Genomic DNA, 16,889 nt, shown 5'->3' on the forward strand with positions numbered 1-16,889 from the left:
CAAAACCAGTAACAAGCTGGGTCTCATTCCCCTGACCCTGAAAGAGCCTCCTCTACAGCATCGTTGGAAGGACGAGTAGAGAGAGGCTTCTAAAATCTCAGGGCTTGGACAAATGGAAATGTTACTGAGACCACTCAAGAAATTTGATGATGATGATGATGATGATGATGATTGAAGACCATCTTCTACTGTTGCAACCTAAGAGAGAAGTTCTTAATTTTAAAAATTAAGTGGAAGGAAGTTAGCAAATAACTCTCTAGCATATTAAAAACCATGAGAGAATATTCTAATTTATTTTTCAGTGAATGCATCTCAACATACGTTCCAGTCTAGGGACTGACATTCTAGTCAAGGTCCATTGCTAAATCCCTATTAGGAAAGTTAACTACTAATCTGAGGGCTTTGCTTGTGTTATTTTACTTACTCCTTTCTTACTAGTCTCTCTTACCAGAAACAAAACTATTATTTCCTGTGTCAGTGACCGGTGATTGGTAAATTCCACTAAACTTATTTTGAAAATGTCTTTTCATACAAACTGATTATTTAGTAAAATAGTATTTATTTTATAGAGCCAGAAGATAGTGCAGCAGTCAGGGCACTTGCCTTGCGTGCAGCCGACCTGGGATCAGTTCCCAGCACCCCATATGGTTCCCTGAACCCTGCGAGGGGTGAGAGGCCCTGAGTGCAAAACCCTAGCACCACAGGGTGCATACCCCCAAAAAGTATATATAAAATTTTTTTCATTTCTGAGTCCGTTTTTCATCCTCAATTTTGGAAAATTTTTCACATGTATCTCTTGAATTCTACTAAATTCCCTTCTCTTTACCATGTCCTTGAGTTAAAGGATTTATTTTAATTAAATTTACGTTACTCATTTTATTGAGTTTATTTCTTTACAAGCTGTCAAATATACTGTTTAATGTGGTTTTTTTTTTATTTCAGTGGTTTTTGGATTTTTAGCTTTGGGGTCACACCTGGAGTTGCTCAGAAATCACACCCAACAATGCTTGGAGGACCGTATGTGGTGCTAACACTTTAAGCCCCAGCCTCCGTCCCCCCATGCCCTCAGTGGCTGTTTTTCATTTTTAGATATTACTTATGCTACTTTTCTAAATTTCTTTTCATTTCTGATATCATATTTCAATATATTTCTGTTTCTTGTATTGACTTTATTCATGTTAAACAGAATTTGTCCGTTTTTTCCAGGCTATTAGGTAGAAAACCTTTAAGTTCGAGGGGCCCCTTTTAGGCTCTTGATTCCTGGATAGGTCATTTTATTTTTTTGGTCGTACTTTTTCTGTTGAGCTTTTCCTGTTACCAAAAAGTTCTCCTTAAGATAGAAGGGATGGAGATATGGTCCTCCACGCATTGTTGGGTGTGATTTCTTAGCAACTCCAGGTGTAACCCCAAAGACAAAAAAACCCAAAACCACTGAAATTTAAAAAAAAAAAAAAAATCCACATTAAACAAAGTGTAGCTCCTGGTAGTGTAATGGCAGTGTGCATTTCTTTTGCTGAGCACCTCAAGGAAATCACCAGCCTCGGGCTAACATAACTAATAGTTCTTAGATTTTGAAATTACATAGAGATAAGTACTTGCTATATTAATTTTCATAGTGGTTTTATCTCTGTCCTTTGGGTATAAAGGACAACTGTGACACACTCAACCTGTGGACTATGCTGGTTTCCTAGAAAATCTGTTCTTATATCCTTTCTTTGTAAGTTATATTGAATAATGTCACCAAATTATATTTTCCTAATTTCAAATGAGGCATCATTTAGTCTTTAGGACCACTAAGTTAGTATATTTTAGTATATTTAGAGTAAACCATTCTAAAGGGGAAAATCTCCAGTGTTTTTTTTTTTCAATCCTGCTTTTAAATAAGACTGATCATTGGTTTGAACAAGTTTGAAATGAATGAGTCATGGTAGGTGGTTGAAGTTTAAACATGAAGATTACTACCAGTTTTCTTTTGCCTTGCCCTTCACTTCTTCCTTCTTCCTTCATCCATCATTTCTTTCTTAGGTTGCGGCGGGGGTTGGGGGGGAGCGGGCTCGGGTGGATATCCACTTAAATATAAGAACAGTTCAAGGACCAGAAAAGTAGTACAGTGAGGAAGACATTGAGCTGAACTCCACTGACCAGAGCTCAGCACTGGATAGGGTCCCCTGAATACCGCCAGGATTGATTCCTTAACTTAGAACCAGAAGTAAACTTTGAGCAGCACTGGGTGTGGCCCAAAAACAAACTAAATAACTCCATTGTCTTCATCTTTTTGGAGAACAAATAAACTCCACTGCAGAATACTCATATTTTATAATAGCATAGAAGTGCAATTCAGATCATTTAAAAAAAAAAAAAAAAACTGACAGGGACCAGAGATAGTACAGCAGCTTGGGCACTTGGAGTAAGCTCTGAGCACGGCCACATGTTGCCCAAAAGCAAAATCAAAGATGCACTAAACAAATATGAGCTAGAGGATAGCACAGTGAAAAGGTAGGTAGGTGGGTAGGGAGCTTACTTTGCACATGGCTGACCCAGGTTTGACTCCCAGGTTTGGGGTCCTTCAAGCTCTACCAGGAGTGATCCCTGAGTGCAGAATCAGGAGTAAGCTCCGAGCAGTGTCGGGTGTGGCCCAGAAACCCCCTCCCCCCAAAATTTTTTTTTAGAGTGTTAGATAGGGATATGGAAAGATGCAGCGAGTTTTCAGCTGGAAACTGCCTGAGCTCCCAAACACCTCCATTCACCTAATTCAGAGATCGGAAAGGGCTAGCTGGATGTTGGTGTGCATCAGAATCAGCATGGCTTGTGTACCCAAGGATCTCTTCTAATAGGAAAGGAAGCAAAGAGGCATCTGTGAATTACACTGTGTTCGATTTTTGTTGGGACTTTAAGGCACTTGAATGCCCTGCTCATTGCTAAGTATGGTATGACCTTTTCTCTGTATTATTTTAGATTCATTAAACATTTTAGTGTAGTTAATGAAGCTGTTTTGTTGATCTTAATGCTGTTCCTTTTTTTTTTTTCCATTTGGAGGATGTTTATTGTACTGTTCCAAATCTTCCTGCTTTCTCCCAATAACATATCAAACTGCTTTTGTGGAGAAGTAAATTTATTCCGGTATCCTAAAAATTGACTTACCCTTCTAATAATGAACCATTAGAACATATACCAATCTTTTAGCTGTATTGTTTCCCACACGGTTTCCAGTCATTCAGTCGTCCTTTCTGCAGCATGAGTCAGAAGGCAGGAGTGTATTCTTTTCGTGATACAGGCCCTGGATCAGTTCCCAGCACCCTAAGCACTGACCAGCGCATCCCCCCAAACACTGACGTGGGAAGTTCAACCTCCCCCCCCCCCAGAAAAACAGTAAAATAATTTTACAAAAAGCATCGTTTTCACTTTGAACAGTTTGATGTTAACATTCTGTGGACTGAAAATAAATCTTTTATATTTCCAATATGTATCAAGATGGCCTTGCCCTCGTTCCTTTCTATAGTACTTATACACTGTTCATGTTGTAATTCCTTATGTACAGTCTAAGCCTGTGAGACTTCCAGGAGTAAAAGGACTTGTCCCTTTCAGAAATCAACTAAATAGTAGTATGCATGTTAATTAACTAGGTCAATTTTGTATGTATCTTTTTTATTAATTTTTTATTATTGGTGCACCATGAGGTACAGTTACAAACTTATGAACTTTAGTGTTTGTATTTCACTCATACAGTGATCATTTACGTCCCTCCGCCTGTGCCCATTCTCTTCCACCAATGTTCCCAGTATCCCTCCCACCACCCCCACCCCATCCCCCACCACCCCACCCAGCCTCTGAGGCAGGGCATTCCCTTTTGTTCTCTCTCCTTTTGGGTGTAACTGTGTATTTTATGGTGATTCAATGAAAATTTTTAAACATTAATAAATGAAAAGGTGGTTTTTTTTAAATGGACTGTATTGAAGTTGTTAATGCTGTTGTTAGGAACCAAGAAACAGAGCAGCTGTTAGGATGCTATGCCTAACATGCCTGATCCGGGTGCAATCCTTGGCATCATAAATAATGGCTTCCTGAACATTGCCAGGTATTGCCCCACATCTGGGTCACCCTGGTTGGCCCCACCACCATAGGACACAAGTAGCACTGCATCTTCTGACTCTGTCTTTGAGCCACCACCCCAGTTAGCTGAGCATCACTGTGGGTAATTGTCAGGACCCCCCCCCCCCCAGCACTACTTAGCATATCTCACACATGCGCACACACACAACTCACTTCAGCCTTAAAGTGGATTGTCCAGACCCTAAGGAAAATTAATTGAGAGACACTTTTCTACTTAAGTGATGAAAATAATTTTTAAAGTCTTTGTAATTTTAAAAAGTTAAACTCACAGTATTTTGTTTCAATTTATCTTTGGAATTCTTGGAAAACTCTTGTTTGTCACAGAAAACCTGTTTTGTTTTGGAAAGGCTGCTTAAAGGTGAATTGACTGAAGTGGGTGGGTGCTCATGTTTACTGATATGTATTGCAGCTCTCTTGGTACACCAGAAGGCCAGAATGGAACGACTTCAAAGAGAACTTGAGATTCAAAAGAAAAAGCTGGATAAACTAAAATCTGAGGTCAATGAAATGGAAAATAATCTAACTCGAAGACGTCTAAAGAGATCAAATTCCATATCCCAAATACCTTCAGTAAGTCTTGTGTGTAATTCTTGTAACCTCTGTTATTTGAACATGAGAATATGCCACTTTCATGTACATAAAACTTAAAAGTGTTCTTTCTTTATACATTCTTAGCTTTGTCTTCCTAACTAATGCATAAGAATTCAATGTAGATTTTTCTCACATGTCATTATTTTTCAGCTTGAAGAAATGCAACAGTTAAGAAGTTGCAATAGACAACTCCAGATTGACATTGACTGCTTAACCAAAGAAATTGATCTTTTTCAAGCCCGAGGTAAAGTTTAGTGCATACTCAGTTCAAATTTATTTTATTAGTTTTCCAATTATTTTCCTATGACTACAAATAATCTTTTAAATCATTTATATTACTGTATCAGATTTGAGTTTGTTTGAGTTTGGATATAATGCAAAAAAAAATTGGAGTTTTCTTTTTCTCAGTCCCTTGTTTTTTGTTTGTTTGTTTTTTTAAGAAATTATTTAGTTGAAGAATGTAGTTTGATACATGTTATAACTTTGAGATAGCTATGTGTTGGGGAAAACAGTCAGTGTGTCTGGTTGTATTGTTAATATTGATTTTTAAGTATTGGTAGTGTATACATTTGATTTTTTTTTTACTTAAACCATTAGTGATGAAAAATAATTGCCTACTATGTGAAAAAAAAAATCAATGAAAGTTTACAATACTTAGTTTCCATAGATGGCTAAAAGGGAATTTTATCATTACCTGATTCCAGGATTAGGAAAATAGTGGAAACACTTAAAACAAAAAAGACAGGAGAGGGAAGGAAAAACCAAATAAAGTCTTTAATCACACTTTGGAATGTATGCCAAAATCCATTAAAAGAAAAAAATGATTTGCTTTCTTTTAAAATTTTAGCAAGCTTTTTCTCTTAAAATACTCATAGAAAATGTTATCATTTAATTTAATCTTAGAAAAAGAAAATTAGTACTGGTCCAGAAACTGTAATCCTTGAAATTTGTTTTGTTTAAACTCTGGATCATCATATACACGGTGCAAAGTTTCTATACTTAGTTCCAAGCTATTTAGTACTTAAGAGCAGTTTTGATCGTTTTTTCAATTATATTTTAAATTGTTAAATTTTGAGTTGTTTTAACTTGTCTCCTGGCACAAGGATCTAGTTCTAATTCTGTTACTGTCTTACTAGCATTAATTTTACTTCTTTCCCAATTTACCGCTTAGACCTTTGTTCTGAGTATAATCTTAGCTATTTGGAATTTCTTACATACAATTTAAGATTAGAGGTATTAAATAAAAGCATTTTTCCTATGTATACTGTAATGTTTTTTAGAAACAAAATACTTGCTTTCTTAAAAAATAAACGGATATTTTTGAGCTATAAACATTGATATATTTACTTTTTATATATTTCAGGACCACATTTTAATCCCAGCGCTATTCATAACTTTTATGACAATATTGGATTTGTAGGTCCTGTGCCACCAAAACCCAAAGGTTAGTGTAACCATTAAGTGTGAACACTGTTATATTTTGAAAAGCAAGAGTTTAAATATTATTTTTAGCAAAACCTTCCACTCTAAAAATGCTGGAGAGTTTGGCATTCTTGGTTGATTCATTAAGAAGATACTTTGTCTATTTTCACTTACATGCTTGGGATTGAGAGGAATGCAAAACAATGTAATGTTCTTAATTCTTTAAAAGTAGGACTAGAAAGGTAGTACAACAGACAAGGAACTTGCCTTGAGCACAGTCAACCCTACAGTAATCCCTGAGCACAGAACCAAGGGGTAAACCCAGAGCACCATTGGGTGTGGCTCAAAAAACAAAAAAAATAAGTATAGAGGCAGGGGAGAGTTCCAGATGTAAGGGGCTTGCCTTGCGTGCAGCTGACTATAGTTTGAATATCCAGGTCTTTAGCACCACATCTGGCCTCCTGAACACTGCCTAGTGTGGCCAATACGCCCTTCCCACCCACCCCCGCCCCAAAAATTAAAAGGAAAATATTCATCATTAAGTTTCAATATATACTCAAGAAGAAAGGGAAAAAAAAGCTTAAGAAAAAAGAGTTAAAATCTTGTTTAAAAATTTAGACCAGTTCAGAAATACAGACATAGTAGAGAAGTTTATTTTTCACGGGTATCTATTCAGTTGTGTTGTTTAGAGCATCGAAACCTTTGAATTAGAATTAAATGGTTTTTGAAAATTGTACATATCATTTATATCATTGATTATCACAGACTAAATGGTAGACAAACTTGGAGATGAAACTATATTTGTGACTTTTTTACTCTAGTCATTAACATAGATGCAGAAACGGGAATAAGAAAGAACATGTTACTCTTTTGATTCTTTGATACGTTTGAAGAATTTTTATGTTTTTATTCAGTATATTTTGCCTTGCGCGCGGCCAACCTGGGTTCAATTTCTCCACCCCTCTCTGAGAGCCCAGCAAGCTACCGAAAGTCTCCTGCCCGCACAGCAGAGCCTGGCAAGCTACCTGTGGCATTTCCTTATGCCAAAAACAGTAACAAGTCTCACAGTAGAGACATTACTGATGCCCACTCAAGCAAATCGGTGAACAATGAGATGACAGTGACAGTGATTCAGTATATTGTTCTTTCCTACTCTTTATTCTGTCATCAAGTATAATTTAATAAGGCACAGCTGTATATTTTAAGTGCTTTTAAACATTTTGCTGAAATAAAATGAACTGTTATTACAGAGAAGTGAAAGAGAGTAGGGGAATTGACAAGTAAGCAAGTGTTTAAGATGCTCGTGCTATTTGGGTGTAACATAAGCGTAATTAAAATGAGCGAAGCGGCAGTATTTTCAACTGAGTAAACTGCCCTAATCATTTTTACTATCTTTCAAAACCTAGAATTTTCTTATAGAAAGATTCCTGTTCAGTTGCAGCATAATCCCATCTTTAGGCGTAGGCGGAAGGTGGAATGTTGATAAGGTTGACTGTGATCATTGTTGAAGCAGAATAAGTACTTGAGAAATTTGATTACTGTTTTCTCTTTTTATATTTGTTTTAAATTTTCCAGGATGGGGCTGGAGCAATAGTACAGCGGGTAGGGCGTTTGCCTTGCACGTGGCCGACCTGGGTTCGATTCCCAGTATCCCATATGGTCCTCTGAGCACCACCAGGGGGAATTCCTGAGTGCAGAACCAGGAGTAACCCCTGTGTATTGCCAGGTGTGACCCATAAAGCCAAAAAAAAAAAATTTTCCAGGATGACCAGAAAGTAAATGTGTTGATGTATTGTTTAAAACTTTTTTTAGAGTCAAGGATTGTAACTCAGTGATACGGAGAATATTCTTTATGTCTATGAGTATTTATGTCTATGAGGTTAAATCCTCACACCAAAAGTATAGTGAAAGTCTTTTCACAAAAGATAGAGCTTGCATAGTGACTTTCAGAGAAATGATCGTGTTTGTGCTGAGGCTAAAACCTGGGGAGCTATTAGTTTCAGTTTGCAGAGATTTACTTAGATCTCTTTTTCCCCCTTTCCTCCCCTATTTTGATATTCAGAAGCTAGGGGTTGCACACACTTGGCCGGGGTGCTTGCTGGGGATCACACGTTTTGGTTGCAGTGTGTGCACACACTTGGCTGTAGTGCCCCAGACATTGCACACTGCTCCGGCCCTGGGGACAGTGCTGGGACCAGACTCACAGCCTCACCCCTGCACCACCCCAGGCCCCTTTCATCAGCCTCACGGTCCAGGTTTTAAACTGGGGCCACCCCCAGTGGTTCTCTAGGCATCGCACGAGCGATGCAAGGGATCAAAACCCAGGCTTACCGCATGTAAGGCGCGTGTTCCAGCCCCACACTGCAGCTAAAAATTAAATATGGAAATCACGAATTGTACTTTGCAGTCTCCTTTCCTATTTCATCAATTCTGGTGAAATCAGGTCTAATAAAAATATGACTCCCCGATGCAAATCAAAACAGCAATGAGATATCATCTCACACCACAGAGACTGGCACACATTCAAAAGAACCAAAGCAACCAGTGCTGGCATGGATGTGGGGGAAGAGGGACGCTCCTTCACTGTTGGTGGGAATGCCGGCTGGTCCAGCCTTTCAGGAAAACAAAATGAACAGTCCTTCAAAAACTAGAAATTGAGCTTCCATATGACCCCGCAATACCACTTCTAGGAATATATCCCAAGGATGCAAAAGAGCACAGTAGAAACGACATTTGTACCTATATATTCATTGCAGCCTTGTTCACAATAGCCAAAATATGAAAACAACCCGAGTGCCCTAAAACAGATGACTGGTTAAACAAGAAACTTTGGTACATCTATACAATGGAATACTATGCAGCTGTTAGGAGAGATGAAGTCATGAAATTTGCTTATAAATGGATAAACATGGAGAGTATCATGCTAAGTGAAATGAGTCAGAAAAAGAAGGACAGACATAGAGGGACTGCACTCATTTGTGGAGTGTAGGGTAGCATTACATGAGGCTGACACCCAAGGACAGCAGATACAAGGGCCAGGAGGATTGCCCCATAGCTGGAAGACTGCTTCATGAGCGGAGGAGAGAAGGCAGATGGAATAGAGAAGGGATCACTAAGAGAATGATGGCTGGAGGAACCAGTTGGGATGGGAGATGCATGCCGAAAGTAGATAATGGACCAAACATGATGACCTCTCAGTGTCTGTGTTGCAAGCTATAATGCCCAAAAGTAGAGAGAGAGTATGGGGAATATTGTCTGCCATGGAGGCAGGGGGAGGGTGGGAAAGGGGGGTATACCCGGGATATTGGTGGTGGGGAATGTGCCCAGGTGGAGGGATGGATATTTGATCATTGTGAGATTGTAACCCAAACATGAAAGCCTGTAACTATCTCATGGTGATTCAATAAAATTCAAAAAATTAAAAATATATATATATATATGACTCCCCGAGTACCAAATAAAATTGTACAGATATAAGAAAAACATTGCAGATTTTTCTTTTCTAGAAATTGTAAGTTCCCTATTAACTACTTTAGATGTTACTAAAGTAATGAAGATGCTGGCATTTAATAATAAATAGAAGTAGTAATATAAATGGAATGGTTTCCCCTTCTAAAAAACAGCTTTGAAATTTAATTTAAAGAATAGTGTTTTACTGAAAATGTACCAAAAGTGGGAATATTTTTTATTGTCTACATTAAGACTAAAATTCTAATAAGTAGGATGGATTTTACGATTAAAACAACTATTCTATTAAAAGTTTCCCAAGTATGGAGGGCTGGAGCGATAGCACAGTGGTTGGGCTTTCACCTTTCATGCAGCCGATCTGTGTTTGATTCCTCCGCCCTTCTCAGAGAGCCCAGCAAGCTATCGAGAGTATGGAGTCCGCACGGCAGAGGGCTCCCCGTGCGTACTGGATATGCCAAAAACAGTAACGATAAGTCTCTCAATGAGAGACGTTACTGGTGCCCACTCGAACAAAAAGCCAGATTTTTTTTCTAATTATACTTAATGTAAAGTATTGTGAATGTACTATACTAAGATTGCCAGACCTTAAATATTTTTATTCTTTTACTTAAATAAAGGCTTAACTATATACTTATTTTTTTAATTTAAGGAAATTGCTATGTAGATAATCTCAAGTTGCTCATGCATGTGTCAACAGTTAGCAATAGCTAAAAGTTTCATCCAGTAACTATTGGAAATTTTCTGATAAGCTGTTCTTTGAGACAGATCAAGAAATAAAATGCTACTAAAAAGGTACAGAGTACCAGAGAGCATTTAATATTTTTAAGTTTGCTTACAGAATTAGCTTCCTATGTTTTTATTTATTACATATGATAATTTGTCATTTTTGAGTTTTTCCTGGCTCTGCACTGAGGAATTACTCGTGGCAGTGCTCAAGGGACCATATGGGATGCCAGGAATCAAACCCAGGTTGGCCGCATGCCAGGGAGGCACCTTACCCTCACTCTGCGCTATCTCTCCAGCCTCTTTAATTTGTCTTCTAAAATAGTAGTAAGATTAGTCAGTGGTATATCGTAGTGGGATACCTTGTCCCAGAGTTAGGTGCTTTTGTTACCTTGTGAATTGATGATCTCTTTTTTCCTGCTTTTGTAGATAATTATGCTCTTTCCCATTTAAAGAGATGGGGTGAGGGGGTGGGGGGAAGGGTTGGGGCCACACCCAGCAGGGCTCAGAAGCTGCTTAGGAGTAGTGCCAGGGTTTGAATCCAGGCCTCCTCATGAACACCTGCACTCTAGTCCGTGGAGTTAACGCTCCGGGCCCATTGCTTTAGGTTTCTGAGAAGTTCCAGCTTGATCGTTTGATGGGGACCAAGCATGTGTGTTGGTTTCAGTTAGATGCTTCATGTGATCATTGGCAAGATGTCCCATGCTGTTAGGCACAAATAGTATTCCAGTTGACAACAATTTATGACTGTAATTTTTCTTCAAAAAATGTTTCTGCTTCCTCCTTACAGATCAAAGGTCCGCCATCAAAACACCAAAGACTCAGGACACGGAAGATGATGAGGGGGCTCAGTGGAACTGCACTGCCTGTACTTTCTTGAACCATCCAGCCTTAATCCGATGTGAACAGTGTGAGATGCCAAGGCATTTCTGAGCCAGAGGCCCTCTGTCTTCTCGAAGGCCCATCTGAAGTTCCACATCTAGTCTGTCATCAAGGGGAAAGTTTCACTGCTACACAGGATTTTGTCAGATTGAAGGCGTGACAAGATGGTGGTGTACTAATGCTAAGTTTCAACCGCAGAGCTAGTATTACCTCAGTCTAATGTCCTGGGCAGTTGAAATTCATCATGTGAAAGGTAATCTGCTGAGAGACGCGGTTGCCCGCTGCCTGACCGTGTACAGTGTTACCAGTAACCCGTTGCGGATAACTCATCTATTGAGGTGTTCCCAATACCTTTTTCCCCTCGTGTCACTACTGAATTTTGACAGGAGGAAGGAATAAAATGATGGCTTTTTTTTTTTTTTAAGCTTTCGGTGAAACACTACGAACATGAAGAAAAGGAACAAGGTTTAACTATTTAAAAAGTGTTTGCTGCCGCATAGTGCCAATGGGTAGGGGAAGAACGTCACACGTCTGTGGTACTCTTGACCTTGTCTTTGTCTTCCCTGAAAATGTCTCCATTCTGTGAAGCCAGCATCTAGGGTCTCAAGCCAAGGAGAGCAGCACCATTGTCTGTACACACACGCAGTGAAACAGCCCAGCGCTTTTCCTCCTGTACAGATCTCTCAAGTCTGCTTAAGTGATTTCTCTTCTTTATTATTTTCTTATATTTCTATATGTATAGTGTAATAGTCTTTTTGTTAACTAATTTTCTTTTTCCTTTTAGTGATTTAAGCACGGTCATGTGCCTTTTTAAGCCTTATCTGCGAGAAGCAATGCCTTAAAATGAAAAAAAAAAAAAGAAGCATTAATGAAACTATGCACAAATAACTTTCATCTACTTACTCTGTACTTTGCCCTCATGAGTGCCAAGGTTATGTGAAGACATACAGATGCTTCATGAGATTGCAGAGAGATTTCCAGCCCTGTGTCTATAGGTCACACTATATACTGACTTAAGCAGTGGGTGACAGAAAACAGTGTTTTCAACAGGCGAGGTTCAAGCATCAGGTAGCTGTGACTCGCAGACAGAGCAGCTCGGGCTTGCCTCGTCTGCCTGCTGTCCCACAGAACTGTCACCAAAGGTTACTGCGGGGAAGGTGCAGTTTCCAAACCAGCAACAGCAGCAGGACCTGCAGCCCTTTTTTTGGACAGCAGTTTAAATGCTGCACTGTTGGGGCAATCTGTCTGTCTCAAACCTGACTTGGTGGCAGTATCATTTGTGTTTATAAAACGAGGCTAGTCATATTTAGGACAACTGAAGAAAAGCTGGGGGAAAAAGAAATGCAAGAAAACTTGAACACTGAAGCAACCTCAAGCATCTCTATATTTTGATGATATATTTTTATAAGAAAATTAAATATTCAGATGATCAGGAATGTATATAACTAAATGAAATCAAGAAAAATAATAACCTTGTGCATTTTTAAAAGACAAAATTATGAAACTCAGTGCCTAGAAAGGGGCAAAGGGAAGTGCTGACATGTAGCAAAAGATGGAAGAGAATGTAGACTGTCACCCACTGTAAATGTTTGCAAATGGATATTTTTTAAATAAACAGGGATTATTACAGGTGATTTAGATGAATATCAAAGCCTTGACTTCTGGCTTTGTATTTTGTATATGAGAAGAAATATGACAATCCTAGTTAGACATTAGACCCAAAGCCCTTACATTCGATGCATTTTGTTTTAAAAATAGGCCTTGTTTTTCAGCTTCATCTGCAGTTCTATGTGAAGATTGATAAATCAGTTTTTACTTGTTTTATTAATAAAACGTAATTTGGATATCTTGAGTTGATGGTTTTGTGATTTTAGCTGGGTAAACTATCTTTGTAACAGATAAGTTATTTATAAAAATTAAAAAACTTATATTCTAATTTGGATTTTGTGACTTATTTTAAAATTTGTGGGACAGGAGATTATTTATATCCTAATAGCTCATATAGTAGATAATTGAGATCAGAGGAAACTTGTTCTTTTATATTTTTTTCACAGTGTTACATCCAACTACTTTTCTTCTACTATTTTTTTATAAATTTCCCTAAGCTACATTTAAATAGAAAGCCAGAAAATGAGGATTTCTGTTTTTCAAAAATACTTTCTCCTTTTATTTATTTTGATGTTTTATTGTGTTTTGTTTTTTCCCCTTTGCCCCATTGTCTGAGGTGCGGATTCCTTAGCTCATCAGTCTGAGTAGTCGCCAAGTGCCTGCCCTCTGCTCTGCGCCGTGCTGGAGTCTGCTGAGAGGGCTCCCGCTCGCTGGTGGCTTAGCAATACCGTTTAGTTTTTCAAAGAATCAGCTCTTGGTTTCATTGAACTTTCAGGGTTTTTTTGGTTTTTTTTCCACTCCAGTTCATTAATTTCTGTTCTTGAGTTCTGTTATTTCCTTCCTTCTGCCTGCTTCGGGCTCCTTTTGTTGGTCATTTTCCAGTGTCTTAAGTTGGGCTGCTAGGTTATCTGAGGGCCCTTCCTTCCTCATGCATGTTTGCATCGCTATGAATTTTCCTTTCAGTACAGCTTTTGCTGCATCCCACGTGTTCTGGTAAGCAGCTTCCTCATTCCCATTTATTTCCAGGAATCTTTTGATTTTCCTCTCTGACCCTGAAAAACAACGGTGTTTGAGTTATTTCTCCATTTCTGTTTGTGGTTAACTTCAGTTTTCAGTGCCTCACATTTGAGAAAATAGTTGATATAATTTCTATCGTCTTTGTGGAGGTATGTTCCAGCATAGGATCTGTCTTGGAGAATGTCACATGTGCATTAGAGAAGAATGAGTATTCTACATTAGGGGGACAAAGAACTTGTTGTTAACTGTTTTGGGCATACCGAATACGCCATGGGGAGCTTGCCAGGCTCTGCTGTGCGGGCCAACCTGGCTTCAATCCCCAGCATCCCTTATGGTTCCCCGGGCACTGTCAGGAGTAACTCCTGAGGACAGGGTTGGGAGGAACCCTAAGCATCACCTTGTGGGGGCCCCCAAAAAAGAAAGAAATGGGCAGTTGAAATTGAGACCCCTGGTTTAATCCCTTTTGAGGGGCCACACCCAAAGGTACTCAGAAAAAAAAATTACAGGGTTGAAATGACGAATTCTGATCAACCTTGATATCCCTAGATGAATTCAGAGAAACAAGCAGCAAACTTCCCTCTGTCCATTATCATTATAGAAAAAAAGTCACCTGTCACTTGTCATCCTATTGATCTTTGATTGCTCTTTGATGCGCCAGGAACATCCCCATTTGTCCCTGTCGTGTGCTAGTGTAGCCCAATGGTATCTGCTCGCTCTAGAAACACAAAGTACTCAGGGAAAAATGTCCCGGTGTTTTATAATTTGGGGGTCAGAGAGCTAGTATGGTCTTTTTTTTTTCTTTTTGGGTCTTACCCAGCAATGATCAGGGGTTACTCCTGGTTCTGCACTCAGGAATTACTCCTGGCGGTGCTCAGGGGACCATATGGGATGCCGGGGATCGAACGTGGGTTGGCCGCGTGCAAGGCAAACACCCTCTCCACTGTGCTATTGCTCCAGCCCCCAGGTCTTAACTCCTGTCTGCACTGGGGACCACACTGGGAGCTGGAGGTCAAACTTGGGCCAGCTGCATGCACAGCCAATGCCTCAACCTCTGTGCTATGGCTCTGGTCCTATTTCCAGTTCTCAAAGCTTAGAATGTTCATTTTCTTGGATAGTGTTTGACTTCTAGTTCTTACATGTGGAAATTAATTTTATTTTTCAGCTAATTGAAATAGGGACTATGGGAAGATATTTTCCTGAGAAAACTAGTCAAGAGGAAAGAAGAAAATGCAAATGTGTAACAACCTTTCCTCCCATTTCCCAAAGAGATAGGGACCAAAGAAAGCAATAATAGCAGAGAGTGGGAGTGTGTCCATGAATTAAGTGAGCGAACCAGGAATTGTTTACAGCTGTTCCAGCCTGAACATGCCCGTTCTCGTCTCCTCTCGGAAGCTGAGCAGGGTCGGGCCTCGTGAGTACTTGGATGGGAGAGAACCAGGAACTGCCGCAGGATGGGTGCCTTGAAGCTAGGCTGGATTTTCTTGTGTGTCTTGGCTTGACATCTTTTGGTTTTTAATAGGATTATTTCACAAACACCTCACCCAGGTTCTTTTAACAATACAATACGAGCATTCTTAGAACACTTCATTCACTTGTCCAGGCCAGGAAGCTCTGCTGAGCCTGACAAGACCAGTGAAGCCTGTGTGTAGGGAAACGTGTGTGTTATCTCATACCGGAGAGAAGAGCCGAGTTCGGTTATGGTCGTGAGGTATCCCAAGGCAAGCTGACTGCTATTCAATGGCGGCGGCAGTTTTCATAGCTGACCAGCTGCACCCGTCTTCACCATCTGTTATCGTTATCACCACCTCCGTGGCGCATGGTCATTCCCAGTGTACAGTTCAACTCCCTGGCTCCACATCGCCTGAGAAGTGCGCGCACACACTCACAGACAGGTATAAGAATAAGCAGGCCTCATTTAAAAACCCAACTGTTGGGGCTGGAGCAATAGCACAGCGGGTAGGGCGTTTGCCTTGCAAGTGGCTGACCTGGGTTCGATTCCCAGCATCCCATATGGTCCCCCGAGCACCGCCAGGAGTAATTCCTGAGTGCATGTGCCAGGAGCAACCCCTGTGCATTGCCGGGTGTGACCCAAAAAGCAAAAAAAAAAACCCAACTGTTGTTTGTAGGGTTTTTGTTTGTCTTTTCCTGAGTCACTGTGCTCGGACTTCTCCATTTGATTTAGGGCAGAAATCCTAGAGGATCTTCCAACTTGTATAAGGCTTTCTGCTCCACGTCACAGCATTTGATCACTGTAACAAATCTGAGTTTTCTACACACCCGTACAGGAAAGGAACTTGACTCTCATCCTCAAGGAATGCAATGGCTGATTCCTATCCTCTAGACGTGGTGTCTTTCTCTCCCGGCTACGGTCTAGGCTCCTCCCCCGGAGCCCCACTGTTGGAGAATGGCCACAGGACCCGTGCATGACCTTCAGCATCCCCAACCACTGAGCAACGGGGCTCCATGCCTCTTCTTGGGCACTCTCATGTCTGTGGTCCGGTTAGGTGTTGGGGCACAGTGGCAGTTCCCACCTTGGCTCTCAGGCTCAGGACTTTGCGTTCAGAGGAGCTTCCCAAGCCCCACGGGTCTGTCCTTCCGAGCTCGTGTCTTCAGCCCACCCACGCGTTGACTCCATAGCTGCTGAGCTGATGCTGCTTTCGCAGCAGCGTTCTGCGTCTTTTCAATTATCCGGGCCTGCCTTTCTCCACCTCAGCAGTCCAGCCTAAACTCGAGAGGTGTCAGGATTTCTCTGTAGGTTGTATGTGACTCATGGAGAGACGGGAGATTGCTTCACAGCCTTAGAGTCAACTGTGAATCAGTCCTGTGGGTCCGAGGGGTCAGAGGGCAGGATATGGGTCCCCGAGAACGCAGCCTGCATGTTTTACTCCTGTTGTGAAAACTGATCAGTGGAACCAGAGATAGAGCAAAGGGTGCGGCTCTTGCCTTGATGCTCTCAACCCAGGTTCATTGTCCAGCACTGCAGCGGGCTCCTCAAGCACCACTGGGAGTGACCCCTGAGAATTGGGTGTGGCCCCCAAATAGAAAAGAAAAACGATCAGTGAAGCACA

General features: G+C 40.4%; 1 protein-coding gene across 7 annotated transcripts in view; it reads left to right on the forward strand.

The window, feature by feature from the left end:
• TAB2 (TGF-beta activated kinase 1 (MAP3K7) binding protein 2) overlaps nt 1-13,132 on the forward strand; it is an 82,251-nt gene extending 69,119 nt beyond the window's left edge. For all 7 annotated transcript variants that reach the window (XM_055135205.1, XM_055135206.1, XM_055135204.1 and 4 more), the window contains 4 exons: nt 4,520-4,680; nt 4,852-4,945; nt 6,065-6,145; nt 11,105-13,132. In XM_055135205.1, coding sequence (XP_054991180.1) covers nt 4,520-4,680; nt 4,852-4,945; nt 6,065-6,145; nt 11,105-11,247 — 479 coding nt within the window. In that variant the 3' untranslated portion in view covers nt 11,248-13,132. The remainder of the gene's footprint in view (nt 1-4,519; nt 4,681-4,851; nt 4,946-6,064; nt 6,146-11,104) is intronic.
• The last annotated feature ends 3,757 nt before the right edge of the window (nt 13,133-16,889 follow it).

The sequence above is a fragment of the Sorex araneus genome, chromosome 4 (genome assembly GCF_027595985.1).
Source record: "Sorex araneus isolate mSorAra2 chromosome 4, mSorAra2.pri, whole genome shotgun sequence".
NCBI lineage: Eukaryota > Metazoa > Chordata > Mammalia > Eulipotyphla > Soricidae > Sorex > Sorex araneus.